General features: G+C 38.9%; 1 protein-coding gene across 2 annotated transcripts in view; it reads left to right on the plus strand.

Annotated features, from left to right (window-relative positions):
- The first annotated feature begins 237 nt into the window (after nt 1–237).
- Nucleotides 238–25,811, plus strand: part of MAP3K21 (mitogen-activated protein kinase kinase kinase 21) — a 41,952-nt gene continuing 16,378 nt past the window's right edge. For both annotated transcript variants that reach the window (XM_014263724.2, XM_005518659.3), the window contains exons 1-4: nt 238–976; nt 18,731–18,911; nt 23,850–23,998; nt 25,297–25,472. In XM_014263724.2, coding sequence (XP_014119199.2) covers nt 241–976; nt 18,731–18,911; nt 23,850–23,998; nt 25,297–25,472 — 1,242 coding nt within the window. In that variant the 5' untranslated portion in view covers nt 238–240. The remainder of the gene's footprint in view (nt 977–18,730; nt 18,912–23,849; nt 23,999–25,296; nt 25,473–25,811) is intronic.

Below are 25,811 nucleotides of genomic sequence, written 5' to 3' on the forward strand. Positions count from 1 at the left end.
CGCTGCCCTCCCCGCCTTTCCCGCGCGCGCCTGCGCTCTCCCTGCCGGAGCCCCGCGGCCGCGGCGGCGGCGACCGGGCCGGCCCGGGCGGCCCCGCCCCTGCCCCTGCCCGCGCCCCGCCCTCCCCTCCCGCGGCTCCCGCCCGGCGGCGGCGGCAGGTGAGGATGGGGCTGCGGCTGTGCGGGCGCTCCCGCGGCGGCGGCGCCGCTGCCGGGGGGCGCCGGGGGCGGGGGCGGTGCTATGGCTCGGCGGGGCGGGGGGGGGGCGGGGCCCGCCGGTGGCAGCGGGGGTCCGTGCCCGCTGTGGACGGCGCTGTACGACTACGAGGCGAGCGGCGAGGACGAGCTGAGCCTGCGGCGAGGGGACGTGGTGGAGGTGCTGTCGCAGGACGCGGCCGTGTCCGGCGACGACGGTTGGTGGGCGGGGAAGATCCGCCACCGCCTCGGCATCTTCCCGGCCAACTACGTGACCCGCCAGCCCCGCGGCGGAGCGGCGGCGGGGGGCGGCGGGCGGGGGGACCCCGCGGGGAGCCTAACGGAGATCGACTTCCAGCACCTGGAGCTGCAGGAGATCATCGGCGTGGGGGGCTTCGGGAAGGTGTACCGGGCCACCTGGCGGGGCCGCGAGGTGGCCGTGAAGGCGGCGCGGCAGGACCCCGACGAGGACATCACGGCCACGGCGGAGAGCGTGCGGCAGGAGGCCAAGCTCTTCTCCATGCTGCGGCATCCCAACATCATCGCCCTGCACGGTGTCTGCCTGCGGGAGCCCAACCTCTGCCTCGTCATGGAGTTCGCCCGCGGCGGATCCCTCAACAGGGCCCTGGCCGCCGCCCCCGGGGCCACGGCCGCCCGCGGGGGCCGCCGCATCCCCCCGCACATCCTGGTGAACTGGGCGGTGCAGATCGCCCGCGGCATGCTCTACCTGCACGACGAGGCCATCGTCCCCATCCTGCACCGGGACCTCAAGTCGAGCAACAGTGAGTCCCGGGCGGGGAGGGGAGTGGGGGAGGTGACGAGGGACCTTCGGACCGTGACGGCGGGGGGATGTCCCCGCCTTAGGCCGCTGGGCCCGGAGGGGGTCCCGGCGCTGGCCGCGGCGCGGGGGCGGGCGGCCGGGCCTGGACGGTCTCTGTCCGGGAGCCCTGTTCCACCGGGGGATGGGTGTCGCAACTCGGGCACCCAGTGCCAGAAGCTTGGGAAAGCGGCAGGTTGGTTTGCCGGGCTGTGAGCTGGCTAGGAACTCATGGAAAGGTCGGGAGGAGCCGGGGGTACCTTCAGCGCTCACAAAGTCCTGCCCCCTCGGAGGGGAGCTCACTTAAACCGGGGTAAAATCCTGTGCGCAACCACAGTTGCAAATCTCCAAGGCTTTATTATCTCTGATGCGTTGTGTGGTCCTGGTTTTTAAAACTTACCCAAGGAACCAAGCGCCTTGTAAAGAAAATATTTAATAAGGGTATCACTTCTGTTTCACTGCCAAACAATCACATGTTTCTGGTTTTCACTGCATGCGTTTAACATTTCTAAAATTTACCCACTTAGCCAACACTGAGGTGGAAAAGGCAAGTACCTTAAAAGCAGTAGAAACTGTTGTTCAGATGCCAGATTTGCTTTCATCCCTTGGCATGGACAAATGCACCTGCAAGAACGAGGGAGTTGCTCAATTAGTGCTTAATGGCTCCTTGGCCCATCTGACAATACAGAAGCACCTAAGATTTTCGCCGCTGTACATTTGGAAGGCTGGCTTACTAGAACAAAGTGTTTATGGCATGCCATTGTATTTTGTGTGTAGAGATGATGACCTGAAAGTGGAAATCTGTGTGTTTCCATAAATATCTGAAGCTATCTCAACCTTTTCCTTTTTTTTTTTTTTTTTTCCTGAACGTTCCAAAAGTGCAGCAAAGTGTTAGTATTTTTTTTTTTTTTCCAGTTAGGAGTCCTTAAGTAGTCCAGTAGAAATAAAAAAGCTTCATTCAAGTTTGAAGCACTTTGTTTAAAAGGCTGTGTGTCTTGAAGGTCACCATGCATGGGCTGTTAAGACAAGGCTCAGTCATGGGACTGACTGTTCTGAGAATACTTTCACTATTTGTTTGATAAAGAAAGAACCTAGCTCAGCTGTGTTTGTGGTTCTGTTTGTAGCACAGGCAGTGAACTCTTGGACCTTTAGCATCACGGCCAACACCTTAATTTCTAGCAAGTGATCTGTAGGCAGCTTGTGCCCGTTTAGTTTGCTGCTGTGTTTGGAATGAGCTGCTGTAATTGAGTATTTAGTGTCTGTCCTTAGAGCGGGCTGCTGCATCCTAGCAGCACGTTAAGTGACAGTGACTAAGTTCATGTCTGAAATAAATTCATAGCCCTGTGGTTTAGCATAACACTGGGAGCTGAGTTGGATTCTGCTGAGAGCTGATTACCATTATCATCTTCTTATATAGGGGTAATGGCAGAGGATTTCAGAAATTATTATAACCTCAGCCTATGTGCCTGTTCTCTGCTTCCATTACTAACTCCTGTTGCAGAGGCACTTAACTTGAGCTAGTTAGATCTCTCACCTGTATTTCTTAATATTAGCAAGATACTTCAAACAAACTTCTTAGTTTGAAGAAGTATGGAATATGCTAAATAGAATTACGTCTCTTGATCATCCATTTAAATGATAGTGTTAGAAGACAATGGTGCAGTGGTGGTACCATATACTGTTCAAAAATATTAATTTAAAATGACTGTAAGTCATGGCAGTATCCCCTGTTCTGGCAGCTTGTCCATTCATCGAAGGTTTCCCTTCATTCTTCTTCTGGAGTCTTTTGCAGTCTTGCACAGTGGGAGTGGAATGCTGCCAGGGTTGACTGAGCGACTTGCTTGGCGTGGATAGTAACAGTTGTGCAGTGGCTGCAGCTCCAGGCAGGGGTCTGACTGGCAGCACCCATTCCTCACCTGCTCGTTGCTGCTTTCCAGGCACCGCTTGCTAGTGGTGGTGGTTCAGTGCTCTCCCTTAAGCAGCTCCAGGTAGTATACAAATGTATTGGGTTTGTGCTAGCTTATTTTTGTTAAGAAGGATGTTTTTTTCCTCCTCCATCAATAAATTAGAAAAATGACTGCCCTTGATACGGTGTGGTAAGGAATGCTTCTCAAACTATTTCCCTAGCAAGTAGGCAGGAACTAATTTTTCCAGTCAGGGAAAAGGAGCCCCTTCTACCAGTGTATTTGATCCAGAAAAGGTATGTGTCTGGGCTTGTGGTTGGCAGGCAATAGCAAGCATCTCAAAGGCAAGCATGTTACTTCTCTCCCTGCAGTTTTATGGAGTTGGGATCTCTATAGCATATCTAGTGTGGTTTCTCTGATGCCAAATTGACAGGACTGGAGAGAAAGTGCCACAAACAGAAGAGCCATGAGAGCAGCCAGCTTTTATTAACAGCAGTGACTATCTAGATTCGAATGCTCGAATTTGGGTCCTTTTGAGAGGTAGGGAAAGGTTTGTGTTTCTGCCAGAGTAAGGGAAATTAATAGGTAAACAAACGTTTTCCATATTGGAAAGGAAAACTAGCAAACTTGGTATTGAGAGCTGAACAAGGAAGTAAAGTGTAACTCATGAGTTTTATTAACAGCAGAGATTGTTTCTTCAGTTCTGGACTCCATGTAAAATAAATTTAAATTTACAGGTTTTTCAGAAGCAGGCAAAACAAAGGTGTAAAGAACAGTTTTAGCTTTAGATATGTGCAATTAAATTTAACATAGTAACCGTGGACTGTAATGTTGACTTAGGGATTGTGGGTGCTTTGTAAAACCTTGTGTGTCTGAAGTGGTGAGAAGTTTCACTGACAAAGATCATGACCTGTTTTGAGGATACCTTCTCATAAGCAGTTCTTATATTCCTCAATATACTTTATAGATTAAGGACATAATCTAAAATTAAAGATTAAGAGGTGAACTTTTACCTCATCTAAAATCTGAATAAAAATCATGGAAGAAAATTTGATTTTTTTTCAAGCCATCATTGTTTGTCAAGGAATTCTGAGTTAACTGATGCTTTAACTGAAAAGGAGATGTCTTAAAAATTGTGAGAATACTTGAATATTCCTAACTGTCTTCTGGATGGGAATTTATTATTGATTAAGCATACCAGCTGATTATGAAAAACATTTAGGTTTTACTGGAAATAAAAGACAGGAATTCATCTACAAGACTAGACACTAATAGTTATGTGTGCCTTTTTACCACATCTCAACTGTTTTTCTGATTCTTTGGAAGGGCAACTTTTTTTGCTCTGAGGGAGTCAAATTTCTTGCCTCTGAGCAAGGGCACCCCATTAGTTACAAGACCTATGGTTATGTAAGGGCTCAGCACAGCCTCCCTGCTTTTTGTATCCTGAAGAAAGCTAGTAATGTGTTCAGCTAAAGTATGCCACGTTTTCACTTTCTGAAGTCAAGTGAAGAGAAAACAGATTGGTGATTCTGGAGTTGATTTCAGACTGTGCACTGCTTCTGCCTTTATCTGTAGTGCAGCAGTTTTGTGTACTTCTAGGAAGCATTGCAACAAGTTCAGAATGTCTTGCTTATGGCATAGGCCTATCCATGATTACGTAGTTGACTATGTGTAGATTAGGTGTACTAACACAGCACTGATAAAGTGCTCTGTGCTCACTTGTCAGAGATGGATATGCCAGAAGGGTTTGGTTTGCTGTGGCTTTCACCAGCTCCTCCAACAATCCAGGATCTTTTGGAGGCCTCAGCTCTGTGAAGGGCATGCAGTTTATATTGCTTATTGAAATTGTTGAGGTCAGCTTGAGTTTCAAGGGTTGTTGAATAAGACCATGGAAGTGACAGTGCTAATGAGAACTACTTGGAATATGAAGGAATCAAACATGCGAGAGGACAACCCAATGTAATGTCATGTTCAAACTGGTACAATGAGAAGCAATTAGAGCATAGAAATAATTTGTTTTTAAAACCTTAAAAGGAAGTGTGATGTGTTTTGACTGAACTGTTGAATCAGTTGTTTTTGATGAGGCAAGGTGTCCTGAAGTTTGAGAAAAGCAAGAAAAAGTTCTCTCTGGTTCTTTGCTTTTACAGGTTATTTGCAGCAGAATTGTTCAAGTTATGCTATTAAACGTCTTTAAAATAAGATGGAGATGTTTTCCAGAATTCATAAAAACTGCTTTTTCTCAAACTTCTCTATACAGCAACTTTAGACTAGCTGTTCAGGGAGAGGAGGAGTAAGAAACTAGAATTAAGCCTATCTGCCATTTTCTAAACTGATTTTACGTAATGTGAAATCACTAGGGTGCGTAATTTGTCTCTTAACTGTTCTGAAGAGGTTAAGACTTGTTCACAACACAAGTACAGTTTGTTATTAAATTTAGGTATTAAATGTTTGAAATTCAGAATCTTGTACAGTTACCAAGAGAATTCAAAATTGCATTCTGTTACAACTGTCTTTGGTAGTTTAGAGACATAAGAGAGATGGCTTTTAAGTAGATTTGACCTTCAGCTTTTAAGTAGATTTCAGCTTCCTTTGAAAATAAAATTCCAAGTGCCCACTCTAATAGCAGTGAAACTTGGGAGTTTTTTCTGTCAGTAGTACTGTGACATTTACTGCTCACCTATTGTGGTGTAACAAAACTAAAATAACTGATTGTTTTTAATACACAAATATTAAAAACACTCCTACCCAACTACATTTCAATTTATAATGCTACCCCAAACCAGAACTCTTTATCATCAAAAACAGTGAGCAAACACAACATACAAACTAGAATGGGGCTCCCCACATTCTTCATGGAGAGATCACCAGAAACCCTGGTGCAAACTTATGTGTATGTATTTTGCATCTCAGTCTCCTCCTCTTGGCACTCCCATTTCTGGAATTTACAGTCTCATGTTGGCTTCCACGTCTCCAGTGTCCCTGGTGGGCTACACCTGGCTCTGCCAAGGTGCCTGTCTCCAGTGCTGGGTGACTTGGGCACCTCCTGTAGCATGCTGCATATGCTGTAATTGGTTTGACACTGCTTGTAGTGCCTGGCTGGCTGCTAAACTCCTGGTGGCTGGTGTCTCTGAGGTCTGGAGGGGAGTGGATGCTCTTCCTGGCAGAGCTGACTGATGTCCCTCTGCCGTAAGGCAACTGACTTTCATAAAACCCATAGGGGGAACCATGTCTTTGAGAATGTGGTATCACTTTGATGAATGTCAGTCAGGTAGAATAGTAGGCCAGAAGTTACTTAGCGTTTTAAAATCTGTATGGTGTAGTTTTCCATGCTGTCTTCGTATAGGAAGTCATGGTACTTAAATGCTTTACAGTTCTTAATTACTTAAAATCACATATAGCTATAAAATCATACCAAGTACCAGGTTCCTATCCCATCTCTGAGAGGTAGTAGTCCTGCCTTGTGCTTTGCTGTAAAAATAATGCTGCTGCATTACAACATTAAGAACTGGTCATACATCCTGAAGCAATTAGAAGTGTAAAAGCAGGAAGGTTTTTATAACCTTGTTAGCTAAGTGTTCTTTAAAAAAATCAGAGAAAACCAAAATCAAACCACTTTCATGCAAACATTGGTAGGATTGCAAAATTTCATTAATTTGGGAAACAGCACCTGTTTTGAATGTTATGATCTACTTAAAGTTAGCATGCCATTGAATTCCAGTAAGTTTTTCTTTTGAATATTGTTGAAAGAGTTCTGTGTTTCTTAAAACATTGCTCCCAGTAATTTTTTTCATTATTTCATTTGTGCTTGGATCATGTAGATAGGGATTCTATTTTTTGAGAGGCCTGGAAGGTTAGCTGGATTCTGTGGGAGCGTCAAATGGTTAGCAGCCTTGAGCTAGAGTATTATATTTTTCCAGTTCATCAAAGGCAATGCTATGTGTTATGCCTGTTTTAATATTCACTTGATAGATTTAATTGTTGTATATTTGTGTTCAGAAAGATGCTGGAATTCAAAAGAAAACAGTTTTGATAAACTGGTTGCTGTGACTGTCTCAATCCACCGTAGAATTAACTCAAGTGTTAATAACTTTAGTGTTCAAATGTTGTAGAGGCCTAATTTCCAGTTGAAGGATGTGTTTCATTCTTCATTTAAAAATAATATCCAGCGTTTAACAATAATATTCAGGAACATTATGATTTTAATACAATATCCATCAAATGAAATTTTGTGAGCTACTGCTCTGTAGCACAATATTTGTACAGTCTAAGCTTTCAGAGGAGGAATAATATCCAGCAGTTATTTTATTTGTAGATGAAGACTTAACTGCAGTAGCCATTTATTTCACCTCAGTTACCATCTTCTAAATTTGCTTGTGTTTGATGTTTTTCTGTGTCTCAAGTCTGGACATTAACAGGTGTTAAAAATTGCTCATTAATTTAGAACAAAGTCCCTCAAACTTAACAAGGCTGAAGTATATTTACATGTAGTGCTTAATGCTGAAAACAAGACTCCAGGCTGAAACACTAGCTGTATGTAATTTGGTTAATTAAAACCCCATGAACTTTTAATACCCCTATTTAGAACTCATTTTTAATATAGGCCTTCATTTTAATGTTAATGTTTTCCCAACTGTGTCCAGCTGACAACTCTAGAGAGTTGTTTCTTATTTGGTGTTGAGACTGCATCTTTAACAGGTAGGATTATTAAGTCAATAATAATATTACTTTGATCTTTGACTGGATCTAACTTGGTTTTTCATGTCTTTCTTCTCTCTGTTCTGTCATTGTAAAACAGCAAGTGATCTGGTTTACAACTTTTGGAAGATTGTTGTTTGGTTGGTTGGTTGGTTTGTTGTTGTTGTGGGTTGTTTGTTGGGTTTTTTTTTTCTGCTTTGTGTTACATTCATTCCTGGCAGGTTTCTACAGGGCTTTCATTTGCACCAGGGTTTCTGGTGACCTCTTCATGGAGAATTCATGGAGAATGTGGGGAGTCCCATTCTAGTCTGTAGGTTGTGTTTGCTCACTGTTTTTGATGATAAAGAGTTCTGGTTTGGCGTAGCATTATAAATTGAAGTGTGGGAGTTTGGATAAGAGCGTTTTAAATATTGGTGTATTAAAGAAGACTGCAAGCATTATATGGCTCAATTTTTTTTTTATTTTTAAAGCTGGTACCCTAAGGATATGTTCATATACCTTTCCGCCTCTGAAAATTAATACTGAGCAAGCAATCCATTTCCACAAAGGTCAGTGGAAAAACAGGCAGCTAAACACCTACTGTTCGCTGTTAAAATACTTATACAATTTTGTTCATTCCCCTAAACAGAGAAAAATAAGTTTAACTACTGACCATTTGACACTTGTTAAATGAGGTATTGTACTTAAATGAACAGACTAAAAAGTGTGGTTGGGATTTAGAGATTGGTAGTGTTATCCAAGCATTAGAAGAAATTGAGATATAACTGAGTTTTCAGTTACAGATTATTCCCCCATCCCATTGGGACTGCAGGGACAGGGAATATCTTTGGACCCTCTTAGCAAATATTAAAAGTTCCAGGAAAATATTCTGCAACCTCAGAGGAATAGAGAAGTTACACATCACTGAACTGTATTTGGATGTTGAATGCTGTTTTGTGGATTCTATGACCTTAGAAGAGAATGGTGTTTTGTTTTCAATCTGTAAGTTTTCTTATCACTGAGTATGAACTTTCTTCTAAACTTGCTTCAGTGTTTCAAGTTCTGAAACAGGCTGACCTTGTATGATAAATATTTGCAAGGAGTGGTTGCAGTATAGGTTAATCTCTGACCTTGACTTTTATTTCTGATTATTTGTTAAAATTTAAGGCATTGAAATTTGCTTCAATGACTTTCAGTAATAATGCTTCTAAAAATGCAATATTTTTCCTTCTTTTTTTTTTTTTTTTAAGCTTTGGGATTGTTTTGTTTATTAGAAGCAAAATTAGGGCATTGAAGTTAAACACAAATAAAGATTATATATAGATACAAACAGATAAATACCAAATGACTTGGCTGTCTATATTTGCAGTACAAAAATAACAATTAATGTAATGTACATTCCTGGATTGACAGCTTTAAGCTACATTTCATCATTTTCACCTTGCTTGACCATGTTACTAAGAGCCTAACACAATCCAGTCACTAAAAATAAGTGGATGTTTAAACTTTGACCCACTTACTGCATGTTAAATTCATGGATTAAATATGATAAGTTAGAAAAATACACATTTGTATAATGTCACCGCAGAAGTATTCTTCCTTCTTGGAGCTTCTGCCAACTTTAACCTTTTTTGTATGTGTGTGGGGTCATAGTTCCAGCTAAATCAGTCCTAGACATGCCAGTGTTGGCTACATAATCATTCTTTGTTCTCTTCATAGTGACTAAAATCTGTGTTTTGGCAGGTGTACTATTAACTCAGAGCTGATAAGTCGGCCCTCCCTCTCAAAAATGTAGGAGTAAATGCTTCATTGCTGTGGTTCATTATGGGACAAGTTAACCCTTGGAACAGGTTATATTTCACTTCTAAGTGTTTAGGCAGTTTTGTGATTTTCTTTTCTATTAGGATTAGATGCCACTGTTCTCCCTGAAGCTAATTGCTTTTATTTCCTCCTGTATTATGTAGAAAGGAAAAAAAAATAAAATTTACTTTTTAACTCATTGCTTAATGTTACACTAATTATTGAGACAATCATTTTTCCCTTTCATTTTCTCTTCTCAAGAGAAGGACAGCACTGTCAAGTTTGCAGAGTTCTCATTCCAAATTAAGTGCTTTCACTTTGCTGTTGAAGATTAGAGTTCTTGAAAATGCTCAGTCCTGAGAGGGTACTGAAGAAACTGCAAGGATGGAATGCAGGAATCCTACCCCACAGAATATATTTTGATGGGATTTTTTTTCTTCCCAAGTTTTTTATTTAAAAAAAAAGGAAAAGTGGACTCAAAAGTAGTCTGGTTTTTTCTGCTTTGTTTGGTAACAGGTTTTAGGCAATTTTTTTTTTTTGTTAAAACAGCAACAGTCTTTCAAATATTCTTTATAAGATAAACTGATAGCCTAAAAATTCTTCATAAAGTATAACCTACTAAAATTCGTCATAGAAATTATGTTAAAGGGGGTTCATGTTAACTGATAAGATTCTGAGAGAATTCAATGACTAAGCCTGATGAAGTATCTACAACCAGAATTTGGATTCATAGCAGTTGGCATCTTCAGAGGGACCCAGGAAGTTTTTTTTTGCTTTTGGTTTATTTAATGGCTTCTTTTCAATTGTAGATTTTGTCAAAGATGATTTTATAACGGAAAAAAAAACATAACAAAACTGGATCCTATCTTTAAATCTCTGACTGAAATGTCACAAGATGTAATAAGGGTTGACCTTTTTCTGAAATGTTGTTTGACTTCCCACTTGTTGCAACAGGTGACACATGGCTTCCTTGGGCAGCTATAGCTGCGTGAGGAGGTTTCCCCACCAACCTCCAAGCAGCTTCTCCCCTCTCCCACCTGTCAGCAGAATCTACACATCTCAGTCTCTGCCTGTGTGGTCAGTAGTTCAGGGTAAATCTAAGGAGAGGTCCTGCAGGAAACTACTCTAAGCTGGTTTATTTGCAGGATGCATTTCTGCTGAGCTATTTGGCTGGTTGAGTCTACCAAGACTACCCAGTTGCTAGACTTAGTCTGGGGGGAAAAAGCTGTAGAGAGTGAGGGGCTGTAAATGAAGAGGAGGTTAAGGTAAGTATTTCAGTGGCAGCAGGCTCTTACTGTCTTGTTTGTGACTACACCTCTTTTCTTCAGCTTTGCTAGTAAGTTACCTTTAAAAGTAGAATGCCTTTTTAATTTTTTAGGTATGTATCTATGTCTTTATATTAAACTATTTTATTTTGATGTGACCTGTTTTTTTGTATTAAATGTTCTAATTTCAACACATCAAATGCACCTTGAGCTAGGTCACAAAAAATACAGCAACAAGGAAGTTTGTAATTGTGGAATTTAACACATTATGATCAGGAAAAGTATGCCAGCTATGTAAAGACTTTCATGTACTCAGAACCTGTGCATTCTTCTGATTAGCTTGAAATACTAAACTGCATTGAGTCATGCTCTATTGACTTCAAAAAAGTAACTGTAAATCCAAGCCAAATTGAATGAAATATTTATGGCTTTAAAACTAAGTATTGAAAAGGTGATTTTACTAATACTATATGACTTAAATTGTTAGTTCTGAAGGAAGGTAACCTCTGTCAGATTTTTCCCCAGGATGCCATTTCTGTGATTATAAACCTCATCTGCATTGCCTGTTAAATTCTGTATACTGTATGGCATATATTGATTCAGGGAATAGCCAGGTCTTAAATTTGTGTTAGGCAGGAAATTATTGTTTTCTCAAAGTTTTTCTCGGAGGAAAGAAACTCCTCCAATATGTACCTGATGTGTTACATATTGACTAAGACTTTATATGCAGTTTGAATGTAATAACTTTACTTTGCCTTATATTTTGGGTTTTTAAGAATAGGATGAAGTCCATTAAAACAATAAATCACTTTCATAACAAGGATGGTGTTCTTTAAGGAATGGATTCACAGCCACTTTATTCTGCCACGTTTGAAACTAGAACATTATCTTAGGAAATTACCACCTGTTATCCTTCTCATCTGCCTCCATTTTGGTTGCTGGGTTTTTTTTCTATTTTGTTTTGTTTTTTTGTTTTTCTTCAGAGCTTCCTTTTAAAAATAGCAAGTGAAGAAAATAATTGCTGTTTCAAATAAGTGAGGAAGTTCTTGGTAGATGGCATACAACTGGCTGTTCTGAGTTTTAAGGCTAAGTTTCTGTATTGACTTATTTCCATGTAATGTGAAATTATGGAGGAATTGCTTTAATGAGGTTGTTTTTCTTAAATTTTATTTTTAAGTAGGAGGGTTAAGTTTAATGTTTTATTAAAGGGAACTTGAGAATGTTTAGTGTCCAGTCTACTTTTATTTTTCGCTGATGTAATATCCAAATACTACATTTTTCAGAATTTACTGCTGATCTACTGTTTAAGTTATGATTATTTGAATGTCTAATTATAAGTGCTTATTACCTCTAGTACTTCCTCTTGCAGCACAGTAGAAATTTCTGTTTTGCATTACAGACCTATCTAAAGAGCAAGTGAAGCAAAAATGGCATGCAGTAAAGTAACTTGCAGCATCTGTAGTTAGTGCCAATAACTTGTTAAAACTGCTTCTTTCTCTCAAGTTTCCATTTGCCCGAAGTTGCTTTAATAATAGTTATTAAAGAAGTGAAGGAGAAGCAAGAAATGGTGACGCAAGGTGTGTTGGAGCTGTTGAAATCCCTTGTCCCTTTTTCTCTCTTTCTCCTGCCTCCATTTTCTCCAGAAGGCAGGTGACTCCTAGTCATTCTCATGCTTTGGTGTTTTTGCCACGTATCCTACAATGAGATGTGCTTTTCTTATGAGGTTGGTGTGTATTTGTCAATTCATGATGTCAAGGACTTTTTGTGTCAAGTCTTGTCTTGTTTTGGCTTTCCAACTGGGAACACTTTGTTCAGGATTTTTTTTTATTTTTTTTTTTTAGTATATGTTGGCTCCTGTGAGGTGCATTTTTTGGGTTGTTTGTTGTTTCTTTTAAGCTGGATATTTTTAGAAAAATGCATTTAAGAACAAACTGTTCCTTTCAGTTAAGTTTGAAAATTAAGAATTGGTTATATGCCTGCTGTAAAGGGACATAGATAATGGAGGAGCACAGTATCCATAGAATAAAAAAGTCTCCTGCATATGTAATCAGTGTTTAAAGGATAAAATTCCCTTGCTGGTGGTGACCTCTGAACTTAATCCAATGAGGTAATCACAATGTGACAGATACTAGCTACAGAGATAACAGAACCCATCCTGAGAGCCCAGGAGAGAAAAGGAAGGTATTTAAGAAGCAGTTCTGCATAGGCAAAAATATCATCTTTTCCATATACAGAAGAGTTCTGATCAGTTAATGTTTTCACTGTGATATTTAATTTGTGGTTCACACACCTAATTTTTTCACTATGATACTTAATCTACAGTTTAATGGACATGACTTCCATAAGCAATGTTGAAATTTTAATTTCCAATTACAGTTGGAGCCAAATAACAGTTCCAAATGATGGAGGTGGGTCTCTTAGTATGGACAAGGTATTGTGTTTCATTAATTGAATATACTACATTTAATAAGATTTTTTTTCCTGCCTGTTAGTCCCCAGATAAAGATGCAGGGTCACCCTGCTGGTTTTTTTGCATGTTGGTTTAGCGAATTAACAGGAACCAGATTTGCTTGCAAACAGTGGGAGAGGGAAGTGACTGGGTGTGGGGGGGAACAGAGAAGCATTGTCTGGATAGTCTCTATCTGCAAGTAGAGTTGCAATCATAACAACTTTCTTTCCTTTATAGTATTCTCTAAGAATGACTTTGTCAGTGGTAAATGTAGTGGATATGTAGGCATTCTTACAATAATCATAGTAACTTAAGTAGCTGTGGTATTAAATAGCTTATATTTGCAAAAACCATGATAATTACCTGTTTAGCAAACTACAGATAAGTAGCAAGAAATGGTTGGTAGCAATTGACTAACATGGGAAAATGGGGTTGATTAATGTTTTCTTTTTAGTACTAACAAAATAAGTAATATGAAAAGGGTATAATAGAGAGTATAAAGATGACAGGAGGGATAGAAAGGACTTCAGTATTTCAGGATGATTTTTTTCAAGTTTAAGCATTAGAAGATAGTTTGAATTCAGTACATTTGAACTACTGAAAGTGTTCAATCCTTTGCCTTGGCTTCTCTCAGAATACCTTTTTTACTTAATTATTTTATATGTATGGTAACTGGAAGAAGTCACCTGAAAACACTGGGATGTGTTGTTCATGCAGTAAAACTGATTTTAACTGTATGAAGTCTTTGGATTTCAAAAAAAAATTTAAATGAAGGGCTGTCTTAAATGGGGACTTTGGCTAGATGAGGTTAGGGAAATACAATCTGTATGGACTTAGCAACAAAAAGAAACCTAAGACCATAGGAAATAACCTGCATTAAAAGAGTAGTATTGAAGAGCTTAGTTCTAGATAGAGGTTTCCTAGATGTCCTGCCTAAAATATCTGTCCAGGCCTCCCTCAGGCATGCTGTAAATACTGTTTTTTAAGTTACATGAATTTTAACAAAAAAGGAGAGAAGCTGAGGCAGGAATGTGAGCCTTTTATTTAGAGTTAAGCTTTAAACAAAGTGCTTGCAGTTTAAATTAATACTTCTGGTTCTTCTCTAGGCTTTCAGCTTAGTCTTGAAAGCAACACTGGGGGTGTCATTCTGTACCTGAGTTGGGCAGACGTGTGCCCCCAGGAATCCGGTTTGTCTAAATGTGCTCTGTTCTATTGTTTCTGGCTTATTGGCCCTTATGTAGACTCTTGCTTAATTTTTCCTTTTCCCCAGTAAAGTTTCAACCCAAGCTCAAAAGAACAGAGAATGCAGTTCTTGTTCAACTCTAGACAGACTTGGTCTGCTACTTTTTGTATATCTAACCTTTTGCTCACCTCAAGGCAGAGAGCTTTACTGCCTGAGTGGAGAGTTTGGAGATGGGAGTGATGGGATGGGAATGGCACAGGAAAAGGAGTGACAACTGGGAGCATTTGAGAGCATTTTCCTGGGACTTGTGCCTCCTTTTCAAGCCTAAATCCTGTGCCTTTCTTGACTAAGAACACCTTGTATGGAAACAGTAGTGGAGTGGCAAAGAATTGTTGCTGTGTCTGTTCTAGTTAGAGGAACGTAAACTTGGGAAATGCTGACTGGCTCCATGGCAGTGTTAGATTTTGGTTTCTGAAAGTGTGCAGAACATCTTACCTGCCTGCATACTGTTACACATATATTCACGTTGTGCCCTTAGATCAGTAGGAAAATACTCAAGCTGTAACAATGGTAGTGCAGAAAGCAAGATAGATTAATGGCACCTCTGTTTCTGGAACCATTAGGTTTAACAGGAATGTGTGTTAGATCTTGCAGCTTATTTGAAAAGTAAACTCTGCTTTACACTGCAGAGGAGGTCTGAAACGGGGATGGGAGAAAAGAGGCAATAAAATTCCCCACCCTGGTAGCTCCAGATTTAGAATTGAGTTTAATCAGAAGTGTACCTGTAAGATGGACCAGCCAGAGCACCCAGGAAAATATTTTGCATTAGTGCTGTAGGTCTGCATTCTGTTTCTAGGTATGGGTAACTTCTCATAACTTCTCTGAACCTTTGTTTAGCCTAGCAAAAAGGACAAGCTCTTCTGATTTTATCTATATAAAAGACATTACTAGATCCTAACTATTCTATTTTCTACATCTGTTTCAGTTCCTGTTGTTGGACACGTATGTGCAGGTTTTGTCATTCAGTATTTCATATGTGGTGTTGTGCTCTGTAAAATTATTTTGATTCTTCCCTGTTTCTACTGGACTAAGCCTTTTTTAGTGTCTTTTAGAACTGAAGCTACATGTAGCTTGCTAGTTTTCCTTCTGTAAGCCAGAACAGCCAGGCATTTCTTCTTCCTTCATCTCTTCTTTGTAGCTATAGATTTTATGATTGAGCTTATGCAAATTTCCATCTTTTTTAGTATGGTGGTCTCTTTTTTCTTAGAGTGGGCACTACCTTCTGACTGTGTGCCCAGGGACGTGGTGGAGTCACCATCTCTACAAATGTTCCAAAAACTAATGGATGTGGTACTTAGTGCTGTGGTTTAGTTGACATGGTACTGTTTGGTCAAAGGTTGGACTTAATGATCTTGGAGATTTTTTTCCAACCTTTATGATTCTATGATATCTACTATTTTTAATATCTGTTTACTGCATAGCATTTAATTTTTCTCTCTGACTTACCTGGCTTTTATCTTCAACTTGTTGATTTATATTTCAGGAATTATTGAAAATAACATCTCTTTGTTGCCCTGCAACAAAATGTTTCTGGGCATGTGCTGTCTCATATATTCAAGGAGTACCTGTTATATGGCACCCAAGGCTTTGCTCTGTGATGTTAATAAATTTGCTTTCCCCTTGATCTCATTGCAGAAAGGTAGAGTCACAAAGAGGGATGTAATAACTCAGAATTTAGTTGAAAATGGTGTTGCTGTTAGAAATCATATGTAACCTTAGACTACTTGGTCATTTTTTTATTTCTGGCTGGAAGGTTTGGGTAACACTCCAAGGAAGAGTTTTACATTTGGACCAAACTTAATTTCCTTCCATTTTGAATCATTCAGAAACATAGTATCTGGTTTTGCTTATGTAAAAATAAATAGGGTGTTAGATAAATGTCCTTATGTCCTACTTATATGTAAACAAGTATGCACATAGGATTTTCCTGCATTTCTGCATACCTAAGCTAATCTGTGGGTTTTGGTGGGTTTTGTTTTTAAATAATCTTTGTACATCTAAATATTTTGGGCTGTGCTTGCCAGGTGCAAAGCTCTAATGCAAGTATGAACTTCATTCTTTGTGGAAAATAAAAAGTCTGAAAAATATTGAAGTAAACCCAAAAGTGCTAAACTGTCTCTTGCCCAGCTTAACATGTATATTGTACTTGCATGTATATTGGAGCCAGAAAAGACAACTTAAAGGGCTGGTAAATGAAAGGAGAGGGATGCTGAGTAAACAGGGTAAACTGGTGATGGTAAAATGACTTCTCCCAGGTTAGCAGCCAGCAAGGGCCAGGAAGCTATGGAAGAGGCGGAAGGATGCTATAGTAAAGGTTGCTAGGCTACTCCAAGGTAAGCTCTTACAAAGTGCTGCTCAGCTATGCTGAGCATTTTTACTGCCCAGCTGCTAAGTAATGTGTGTGTAGTCTTGTTTGCCTGGCTACCAGCCGGAAGTGGAAGTTTGAACCGCTAAAAAATGTTGTCCCTTTGTAGGATGAAACTTGGTCACATGCCAGTTACTACCTTTTGCAAGACTGACTGTTTTTGGTTTCGGTCACATTGACTGACAAGGAATGTCAGGAATTCTGCTGAACATGTTTGAAATGGAGCAGCAAACAATAGGTCTTTGATTCAAGTATAAAAGTATAAAAACTTGCATGAATTTAACCTGTTCTGGTGGTGATCATTGGTGAGGTCTTGGTTTGTCTGTACTGTTTTGGCCTTTCTTTTGCTCTGTTAAGAAGCTTACTGAAAATGGAATGTGGGTTCTTTTCCTTTTATCTGGATTTGATGTCATTTTTGAAATATTTGTAAGAGGTAATATCTACCAGTAAGAATTATTTCTTTCAATTGCAAGTGCAAGGTCATCAGTTTTTCTTCTGTAAGGGAGGGTAAGTCTTCATCTGCTTTTTTGGTAATGGGTGTCGTGTACTGTGTTTTGCTCTACATATAGGTAGAAAACACACATTTATGCTTCTTACATGTAATTTAATTTTTTGTCTTTGTCCCAGGAGATCATTTTAACAGAAAGTTAAAACTAACTCACAGACAGGGACAGAAGAACTGAATATGGAATTAAAATTATGGTGTGTTAAAATTATTCCATCTGTTGTCTCCCTCCTTGTGAGCTCTAACACAATTACCCAGTTCTCTTCTTGTAACACCGTTTCCTGAACAGGTGCTACAACTCTGCCAATAATGTTGTTTCATGAACAAGTCAGACACTGTAAGATCCAGCAGCAAAAAAAGGATAACTTACTCTTCAACATTCATGAAGGTGCAGTGTATATAACATAAAAGGGACTGGATCCAAGTCCAGCGGCCTATTGCCAGTTGGGGACTCTCAAGGCAAACTCATTCCCCTGGCATATATCTTCCCAACTTTGCTCTGATATGTAGCCCAGGGATTTCATGAAAAGAAACTAACTTTTTTTATATAAATTTTAAATTTATATAAATAAATAAAATATAAATATATAATATAAACAAATATTTTTTTTTCTAAATTCCCTATATCAAGTTGACTTCTGTGAATTTTTGGGGGTGCTTTTTAAATCTATGTTAAGTACTAATATTCACATACCATGCCAGGAATTCCAAAGTTCAGAATCTTGCTGCAAAGTTCACCTATGTGTTGTGTGAAAGACTGACGTGTTTGATTCTCATTGCTAATTTTACCCACTGGTGTCCATTTCTTGTAGTGAGAAACTTTGAACAATTATTACCTCTAGTTTTCTTCACTAACAAGGCATTGTTATATAGATTTTTGTTTGCAAAAGTTTCTTTTCCTCAGGGAAGACTTCTTGTCTACTAACCATTCCTTGTAGATGTGGTTATGTTGTTTTGAGTACCCTGCTTGTGACCTTCTCCGTGCCTCTTTCAGTTGTTACACGTTTTCAGAGATGAGTAGGGGCTAGGATTGGCACTACTAAGAATGGATTTTATACAGTGACATAATGTATCCTACTTCGTTTTATCAGTCTTTTATATGAATTCTTAACGTTTGTTTTTGGTTTACTACTGCTGCTGTTTTTATTATTCCAGAATCTTGTTGCAAAGTGGGCAATCTTCTAGCAGCCTGTCATCATCTGGAATATTAGGATTCTGGGCTTTCTCAAATGATTTGATTTACTTTCCATCTCCAGTGTATTTGTTGTGCAAATTTGATATATACTCATACAGTTGCATAAAGAGCTCATGACACTATAGGTATTTCTTGGTTTTATAGCTTGGAATAGCTTAAAATTATCAAAAAACATTTCATGGATATAAAAATTTTAATAATATTTTCATGACACTAAAAGTACACAATTATCTGTGCAGTACAAATTGTGAAATTAATAACAGGAATTTTTTAGTTTTTAATTGCCATTGCATTAATTTACAAACTCAATCTTTTGCAGTTTTGTTGCTAGAGAAGATGGAACATGATGACATTTGTAATAAAACTCTGAAGATTACAGACTTTGGTCTGGCTAGAGAGTGGCACAGAACAACCAAAATGAGTGCAGCAGGAACTTATGCATGGATGGCTCCAGAAGTTATCAAGTCCTCCATGTTTTCTAAAGGAAGTGATATTTGGAGGTAAGAAGTTTGACTGCTGAAGACCATGTTCAGTGGAACTGTGTTGAGGGTTTCGACAGAATTTTTTTTGGTTGTTTGCTAGGTTATTGTCTCAGCATATGGCCAGTTTAGCTCTTCTAAGAAATAAACACATTTTTTAGTATTTACTTCAGTTGCTATACCTTTTGTTATCCATTACTTGCAAACAGTGGGAGGAAGAGGGAAAATAAAGAATATTTTTTTAAAGCAAGCTCTCATTAGGAGAAGCCTTTAAAATATTTGTTGGTCAACATAACCAAGTGTTTCTATGGAGTCTTATTCTAAATAACTGTATGCTCTTGATGTATGATTGATCTCATTTTGGTAGGTTTATTTTATATTAGATGCCTGAAAGCGCTCAATCTGCTTAAAAATGGGAGCAACCAAGAATTGCCTTACATGCCTGATAAATAACAGTGAGGTGCAAACCAGAACTTTGCTGAGTGTAACCTTGAATTTGTGCTGTTTTTAGGAATCTGGAATGTGATTGTGTGTAAAAGTTTATACTAGATTGAAGCATTCTGCATTTACAGAGATTTTGCTTCCAGTAGCTGGAGTAAGGAGAGTATATTCAGCACAAAATTGTTTTAACTTGATCTCTAATTTAAAAGGTGGGAAATGGCCTGTGTTAAATTTGTGAATTTCTCATTTAAGATGTTGTTGTGGATAATATAAATAATACGGCTCTCACTACTGATGCTTTTTTTGAGTGGTGTAGTGTGGGATACATGTTCTGTAGAAAGGTAATTCAAACTTTAGTTTTAATTTAGTTCTGTTTTGTGAGTGCAGAAAAGCAGTGATTGCACAATAGGCTCTAAAAGCTGCTGTGCCCCACCTTGAAAAGTCTGCATTTCCTTTCTTTTTGACGTGCTTTCTCTGAAGGGTCCAAGATAGCTATTTGGGGAAGGAGGGGAGGACTTTAATGTGTTTTCTCCTGCCGCTTTATGCATGTTCTGTATTGTATAATTGTAAAATAGGGTCCTATTTTGCTTAAATGCATGATATTCTGCAGCATGAAGTAATATTTCTGGTATTCTCGTGATGATTCTGTACCTGCACTGCTGTTTTGTGACGCTCATTTGTCTTGTCTCTGGAAGCAATTTTATTTGCATTAGTCTCAGTTGATGCCCTGTTGGGAAGCATCTTTGGCCTCATTCTATTTTTTTTCCATTCTTTCTTACTTTTTTCTATTTTTTTTTCTTTTGCGGGATGGAGGTTGGGTGTAGGCGTTTCCCTAATCAGCTGTATTCCATGCTTAATTACAGGTCCTGTCCAGTCTTGTTGCTGTGATTTTAGGTATCTGAGGGGGTATGCTTTGGTGCAATTATTTTATATTCTGCTGCAACATTAGTTTACATTTTTGGAACCTACAGTATTTCTCTTCTTCGCCTTCTCTTCTGCACGCCTCTCTTGTAAAAATGTAAGTATTTAGTTCAATGATGGAAGTCTAACAGGAGAGGTTTTTAAGTAGAAAGGCTGTGTTTTGCAGTATAGTTTAGACCTTCTTAGCTTCTAAACATTTTCTGCTCACTGCACCTTGATCTATTCTGTTGCTTATCTTTACTCTTTCTTTAAAAGAAAAGCAAATAAAGAGTATCCTGGTTACAGGAGTGGTTTTTGTTTTAAAAAGCCTTCAGGTTACCAATTTAAGTATATGGGTCTCTCTTAAGACAACAACACAGTGTGTTTCAGCAAGTTTCTAAACCTCAGTTACACATACTGAGTGCTGAGGCTCTGAATGAAATCTGCAGACCTCTTATTAGGAAAAAAAAAGAGCAATTGATTCTGCTCAAGTTGAGGCAGCTCACACTTCCAGCTAGTCTTCCAGAATCTGCCAGTGCTCAGAAATGCTGTGGGAGTATTTCCATGCAGAGCCTTCCAGGCTGTATGTTCTCAGGTGTCATCCTAGATAGCAGAACTAGTGCTTTCCAGGCCCTGCATGTGTGTCCTTTCACTTTCCAAACCAGAGCTTTAACTACTGTATTTATTTTATTCTGTATTTATTTTACCTGCTTCCAAGTTCCCTAACAAGAATTCTGCTCTTCCAACCCTACCCTTCCATCAATCATCACACGTTTCTGAGTGGTGTGTCAGTCTTAATTTTGTGTGGAGCCTGAAAGTGCAAATATGCCCACAGATTTCCAGGTGCTGATGGTGTGCTTCAGCAGTGGTCTTTAGAGTAATGTTCATACAAGCCCTTGGCAAAGCCAGGAAGCATCTACTGTACAGCAGAATTAGTAGTTGCTTCTGTCTGGAACATTTGTATAAATTTGAAGTGATTCATGTAGCAGTGCTTAGTAACTACTGCTCTAGAAGATGGATTGTAGAGTAAAATAAACTTTGAGAACCTTACCTTCAGTTTTGCAGCTCTTAAAATATGTAAAATCAGGTTTTCACTGGAGTGAGATGCAGTAAGGCTTAAATCACATTTGATTGAAGGAAAATAATTTTAATAATGAAAATACTTAACATATTTTTGGAAGTGTATTCATTTTTGTGGTTTAAAATTATGTATTTCAATGACAAGCTTGTGGCTTTGACCTTTTGCTGACAATGGAAAGGGACATAGCTTTTGCTCTTTAAAGAAAAGCTATTTCAGACTATATGCATAAGACAATTGTATGTGAGCTGGTGAAATTTAATACACAGAATAGCTACTTGTGTAATTCAGAGGGTTGACAAGTAGTTGTTTTCCTAGATAGTGACACATTAGTACCTCCCAAAAACTCCAGCGTATCAAGACCATAATGCCTTTAGGCTTCCCCCTTGCAGTTTTTCCCCCATAGTCCTGGCTCTTGGTACTTGACATTAAGACTGCTTTCATTAAAGGGTTGTTACTGTGTTGGTCTGTTTAAAACTTTACAACCACCTTCTTGGCACTGTTGAGAACTCCTTAAGATTCAAGGCTTGAATTGTAAATATAACCAAGGCTAATAGCATGATACAGCTTTTTTATAAAAGGTGACTTCTTTTTAGTTAAATTTAATGTTTTACTTATCTTCAGAGTTTATGCTCAAATACATATGGAATAGTTTGAATGCAGGAATTACTTGTATTTTGAACAGTCTGTACATGCTGAGAGGTCTTTTTTTTTATGCTTTCTCCAAGGATACAGATGAACTGTAGTTCAGGAGAATTCCTCCATCAGACATAAAATGTGTATGTACCACAGGAAGTGTTGAATTCATTATGGTCAGAATACCATTGTTTTAAAACAAATTGGAATTCATTATTTTAACCTTCTTTTAGCATACAAGCAAATGCAGAAATTAGACCAGAAAAATCGGGAGGAAATTATTAAGAAGCGCAAGACTTCTAAAATTCCTTTTTCTTTTGGCTGCAAATGCAGACTCTTTCCTTCAGCTTTTGATGAAGTGTTAGCACTGTAAATTCACTAACTTTTAAGATTTTATGAAATGTAATAATTCTCAGACCATAGATAACAAAGTACTGCTGATACTTGTGGTGATATTGTGTAGTTTGCTGTTTTATTATTTATTGAGGTGATGTCATAAGGTGTTGTGTAATGCTGACTGACTTTTTCTCATTAAGCAGAGAGTGATAGAAAACCTTAACTGGTGTGTGTTCTTCTCCCTGTCACATCTGGTCCACTTGTGGTGTCATTTCTAATCTTAAGGGGTGCGTAACCCTCACTTCCCCAGTGCAGAATGCTTTTCTTCTTGTCTTGGAGAGTTCAGTCTAGTCCTGCAAAACTTGTAGGTGGTTTCTTTGCACACTTGGAGAAAAGGGTCAAGAGCAATTGTTTGTATTCTGTTTTTTCCTTTGCCTGCTCACTTTACTGGTCAAAAGCAGCAATAGGTTGTCTTTTGGATCCTTGTTCTACAGGTAGTGATTCCCTGGCAGGAAGAAGTGGAGAGGGTGTGGGGGATGAAGGGAGGAACAAAAAACAAAAGGAAATCCAGTCATAAAGTCCACTTTAGGCTAACATTCTGAAAGGAGTAATTCCCACTTCACAAAAATGACTGTGAAAGCTGTCCATTTCAGGGGTGGTAGAATAGGAGCTCTAGAGCCACAGCAGCCAGCATATTGTCCCTGCCCTTTGCAGGGGCTTGGGTCATTTGAACAAGCCAAGCATTGGGCATACAGACCCAAAGAAGGTAAAAGCAACACCCAGCTCTTTGAGTGGAGAGCATTGCAGAAATTCTTATGGTTATTGTTACTGTAATAGGAATTCCTGTGGTTCTTGATGTCTGTACCTGACGCTGAGAAAAGATCTCTTCATGTCACCACCTTTCGCTGGAAACAGTGTTAACATAGTGTTACTGTGTTTGGATTTTGTGGGGGGACTTTTCTAGAATAGAGAAATTAATTGTGTGTGCATGAAATAATTTCTCAATCTTGTTGCATCTTCAGTGGGAAGTGACAAGTTAACTGGCCTTTATATATACAGACAAGGTTAGAAATGTAAACTTCCAGATAAAGATGGGAGTTTTCTGTACTTTTTATTGCTGTTATTTAAAAAAAAAAAAAAAATAAAATATATCCCTCTAGGCAAATTGCTGTAAAATATTTGGACACGGGAATGGCCTCAATGCTCTGCTGAGGATTTCTTTTTATTGTTTGTTTGCTTTTTGGTGGGGACAAGGTTGCTTGTTTTCCTGTCATTCAGACTTTCTGTTTTAAGTCAGGTTTATGCGAAATTAGCATTTCTATAGAAGTGGCTTCAGGCTTACATTTTGAATAAGAGTTTGAGCCAGTCTTAAAGTCGCACTCAATTTGCTTAATCACTCTAAGTGGAAAGGTGCACGATGACAAAAGCAGAGCTGACTTAAAGGCATCCACTTTTGACTGGGAGATCCCTATGAATTTGAGTACATGATTGGACAGATACTTGTGTTTTCTTGTATTCTTTTTGTTTCTTTCCCAGAAAATAACTGTTTAAAACATTACCTTTTGTAGTTACGGAGTGTTGCTGTGGGAACTGCTTACAGGAGAGGTTCCTTACCGTGGCATTGATGGCCTCGCTGTGGCTTATGGAGTAGCTGTCAATAAGCTTACTTTGCCCATTCCATCCACCTGCCCTGAACCATTTGCAAAACTAATGAAAGGTATCCATGTTGTTTCTTCCTATGTATTGAAAGAATTATGTTTTGAGGGTATGAAATAATCATGGGGTTGCCAAATAAGTACCTCATTTGATAGTGTGCTGCTTAACAAGTATTTTATTTTTCTTTACACAGAAATCTGGTGTTACAGGGAGCTGGGTGTGTTTCTGAGGGAGCCGTACAGTGTTGCATATAAGTTTTTCAGTAGCAACAGTACAGTTTGTACTCTGATTTCACAGATTTTGTTCTACTCTGAAATTGCATTAATTTCCATAAATGACAGGATTATACTGTGGATTAATACAAGATGAGACTAAAATCCCAGGGGGAAGAATTGCGAATGCCTTTTTCTTTTCATTGTTTCATCCTGAGTGTCAAAAATGTTTTGGAAATATTTTAGAGAGAAAGCCATTGCTTGCTAATGACTATTTTCTTGTGTTTAATGAATTTTTCTACCTCTTAATTTATTCCTTCTGTACAATATTGCTAGTTTTGCTATTTCAGATGCTAAAAATAGGCAAAAAAATTTTACTATTAATACAAAAACAATCCTCTGAATACAAGCAGGTAGATGTTGGAGTCAGAGGCACAGATAATATTCCCTTATCTGTGCTGGCAGGCTGTGACTCTCAAGAAAACATTGAGTTTAACTTAAAACCATGGAAAAGGTTTCTAGAATTAAGTAGAGAAACTGAGAATGTGTGTAAGACAGAATTATATTAAGTCACTGGGTGAAAGTTAGAGTTCAGGGTTTTAGCTATATTAGTGAATAAGAGATAACATGGAGGATTTAGGGCATTGTCCTTTCCTCCTTCTTCTTCTAAGGTTTTTGGGTAATACTAAGGGATTGGATGAAAGAATACGCATTGTGGGACACAGGTGTCTAGTTACTGGGTTAATAATGAAAATAAGTTACTTGGCATTTCCTTTTTGGATGGGTTGACACTTAAAAGACCTTGAAGAGATACTTCTTCAATCATTTTGCTCCTTGTTACCCTAGTGTATATAGGTCCTTGTAGTCTGTAAATATGTAATGTAGATAAGGAAGAATAAACATTGTCAGCCCGAACATGAAAACAGGTCTCTCATCAATCTCAGTCCTGGGGGAAAGAACTGAACCACCAGTGTCACCCCCACAGGTAGATGCCACCTCTATAAATTGAGACAGAACTGGGGATGTCTTGCAGGTAAAGGGAACACATCAGAGCTTGAAATGCAGTAGCAAGTAACTTGAAATTCACGTAGTTCTTTAAAAAGTTCTATGTGCTATTACAAACTGACGGGATTTTGATAAATTCTAGAATGCTGGGAGCAGGACCCTCATATCCGACCATCGTTTGCCTTAATTCTTGAACAGCTTACTGCCATTGAAGGGGCAGTTATGACTGAAATGCCTCAAGAGTCTTTCCACTCCATGCAAGATGACTGGAAATTGGAAATTCAGCAGATATTTAATGAATTGAGGACCAAGGAAAAAGTAAGTTGATTTTTCCAATTGCATGGCAGCGAAGGGAGGGTATGTGTGTATGTATGTTTATGTGGTACAGCAGTTTTGAACTTTTGAATTGTTGCTTACCAATGTACTCATGCAGATATACAGGCAGTTGAAAAAGAAAGATATCCACACCTGTCTCCCCAAAGAAAATGGGTTGTAGATCTGTAAATGTGGCATTCTAGGCTCTTTTTTAAAATGTGTTATTTTTTTTCTTGTATGTTTGCTTGTATCACTTAAATTTAATTTATCCCTTCAGCTAATCTGACTGTAAATTTTCAGCTGCTGTTGAACATTCTCCTCAGCTGTGAGAATGAAAAGTCT

The sequence above is a fragment of the Pseudopodoces humilis genome, chromosome 3 (genome assembly GCF_049639895.1).
Source record: "Pseudopodoces humilis isolate 2021_Gansu_Grassland_sample_001 chromosome 3, ASM4963989v1, whole genome shotgun sequence".
NCBI classification, from domain to species: domain Eukaryota; kingdom Metazoa; phylum Chordata; class Aves; order Passeriformes; family Paridae; genus Pseudopodoces; species Pseudopodoces humilis.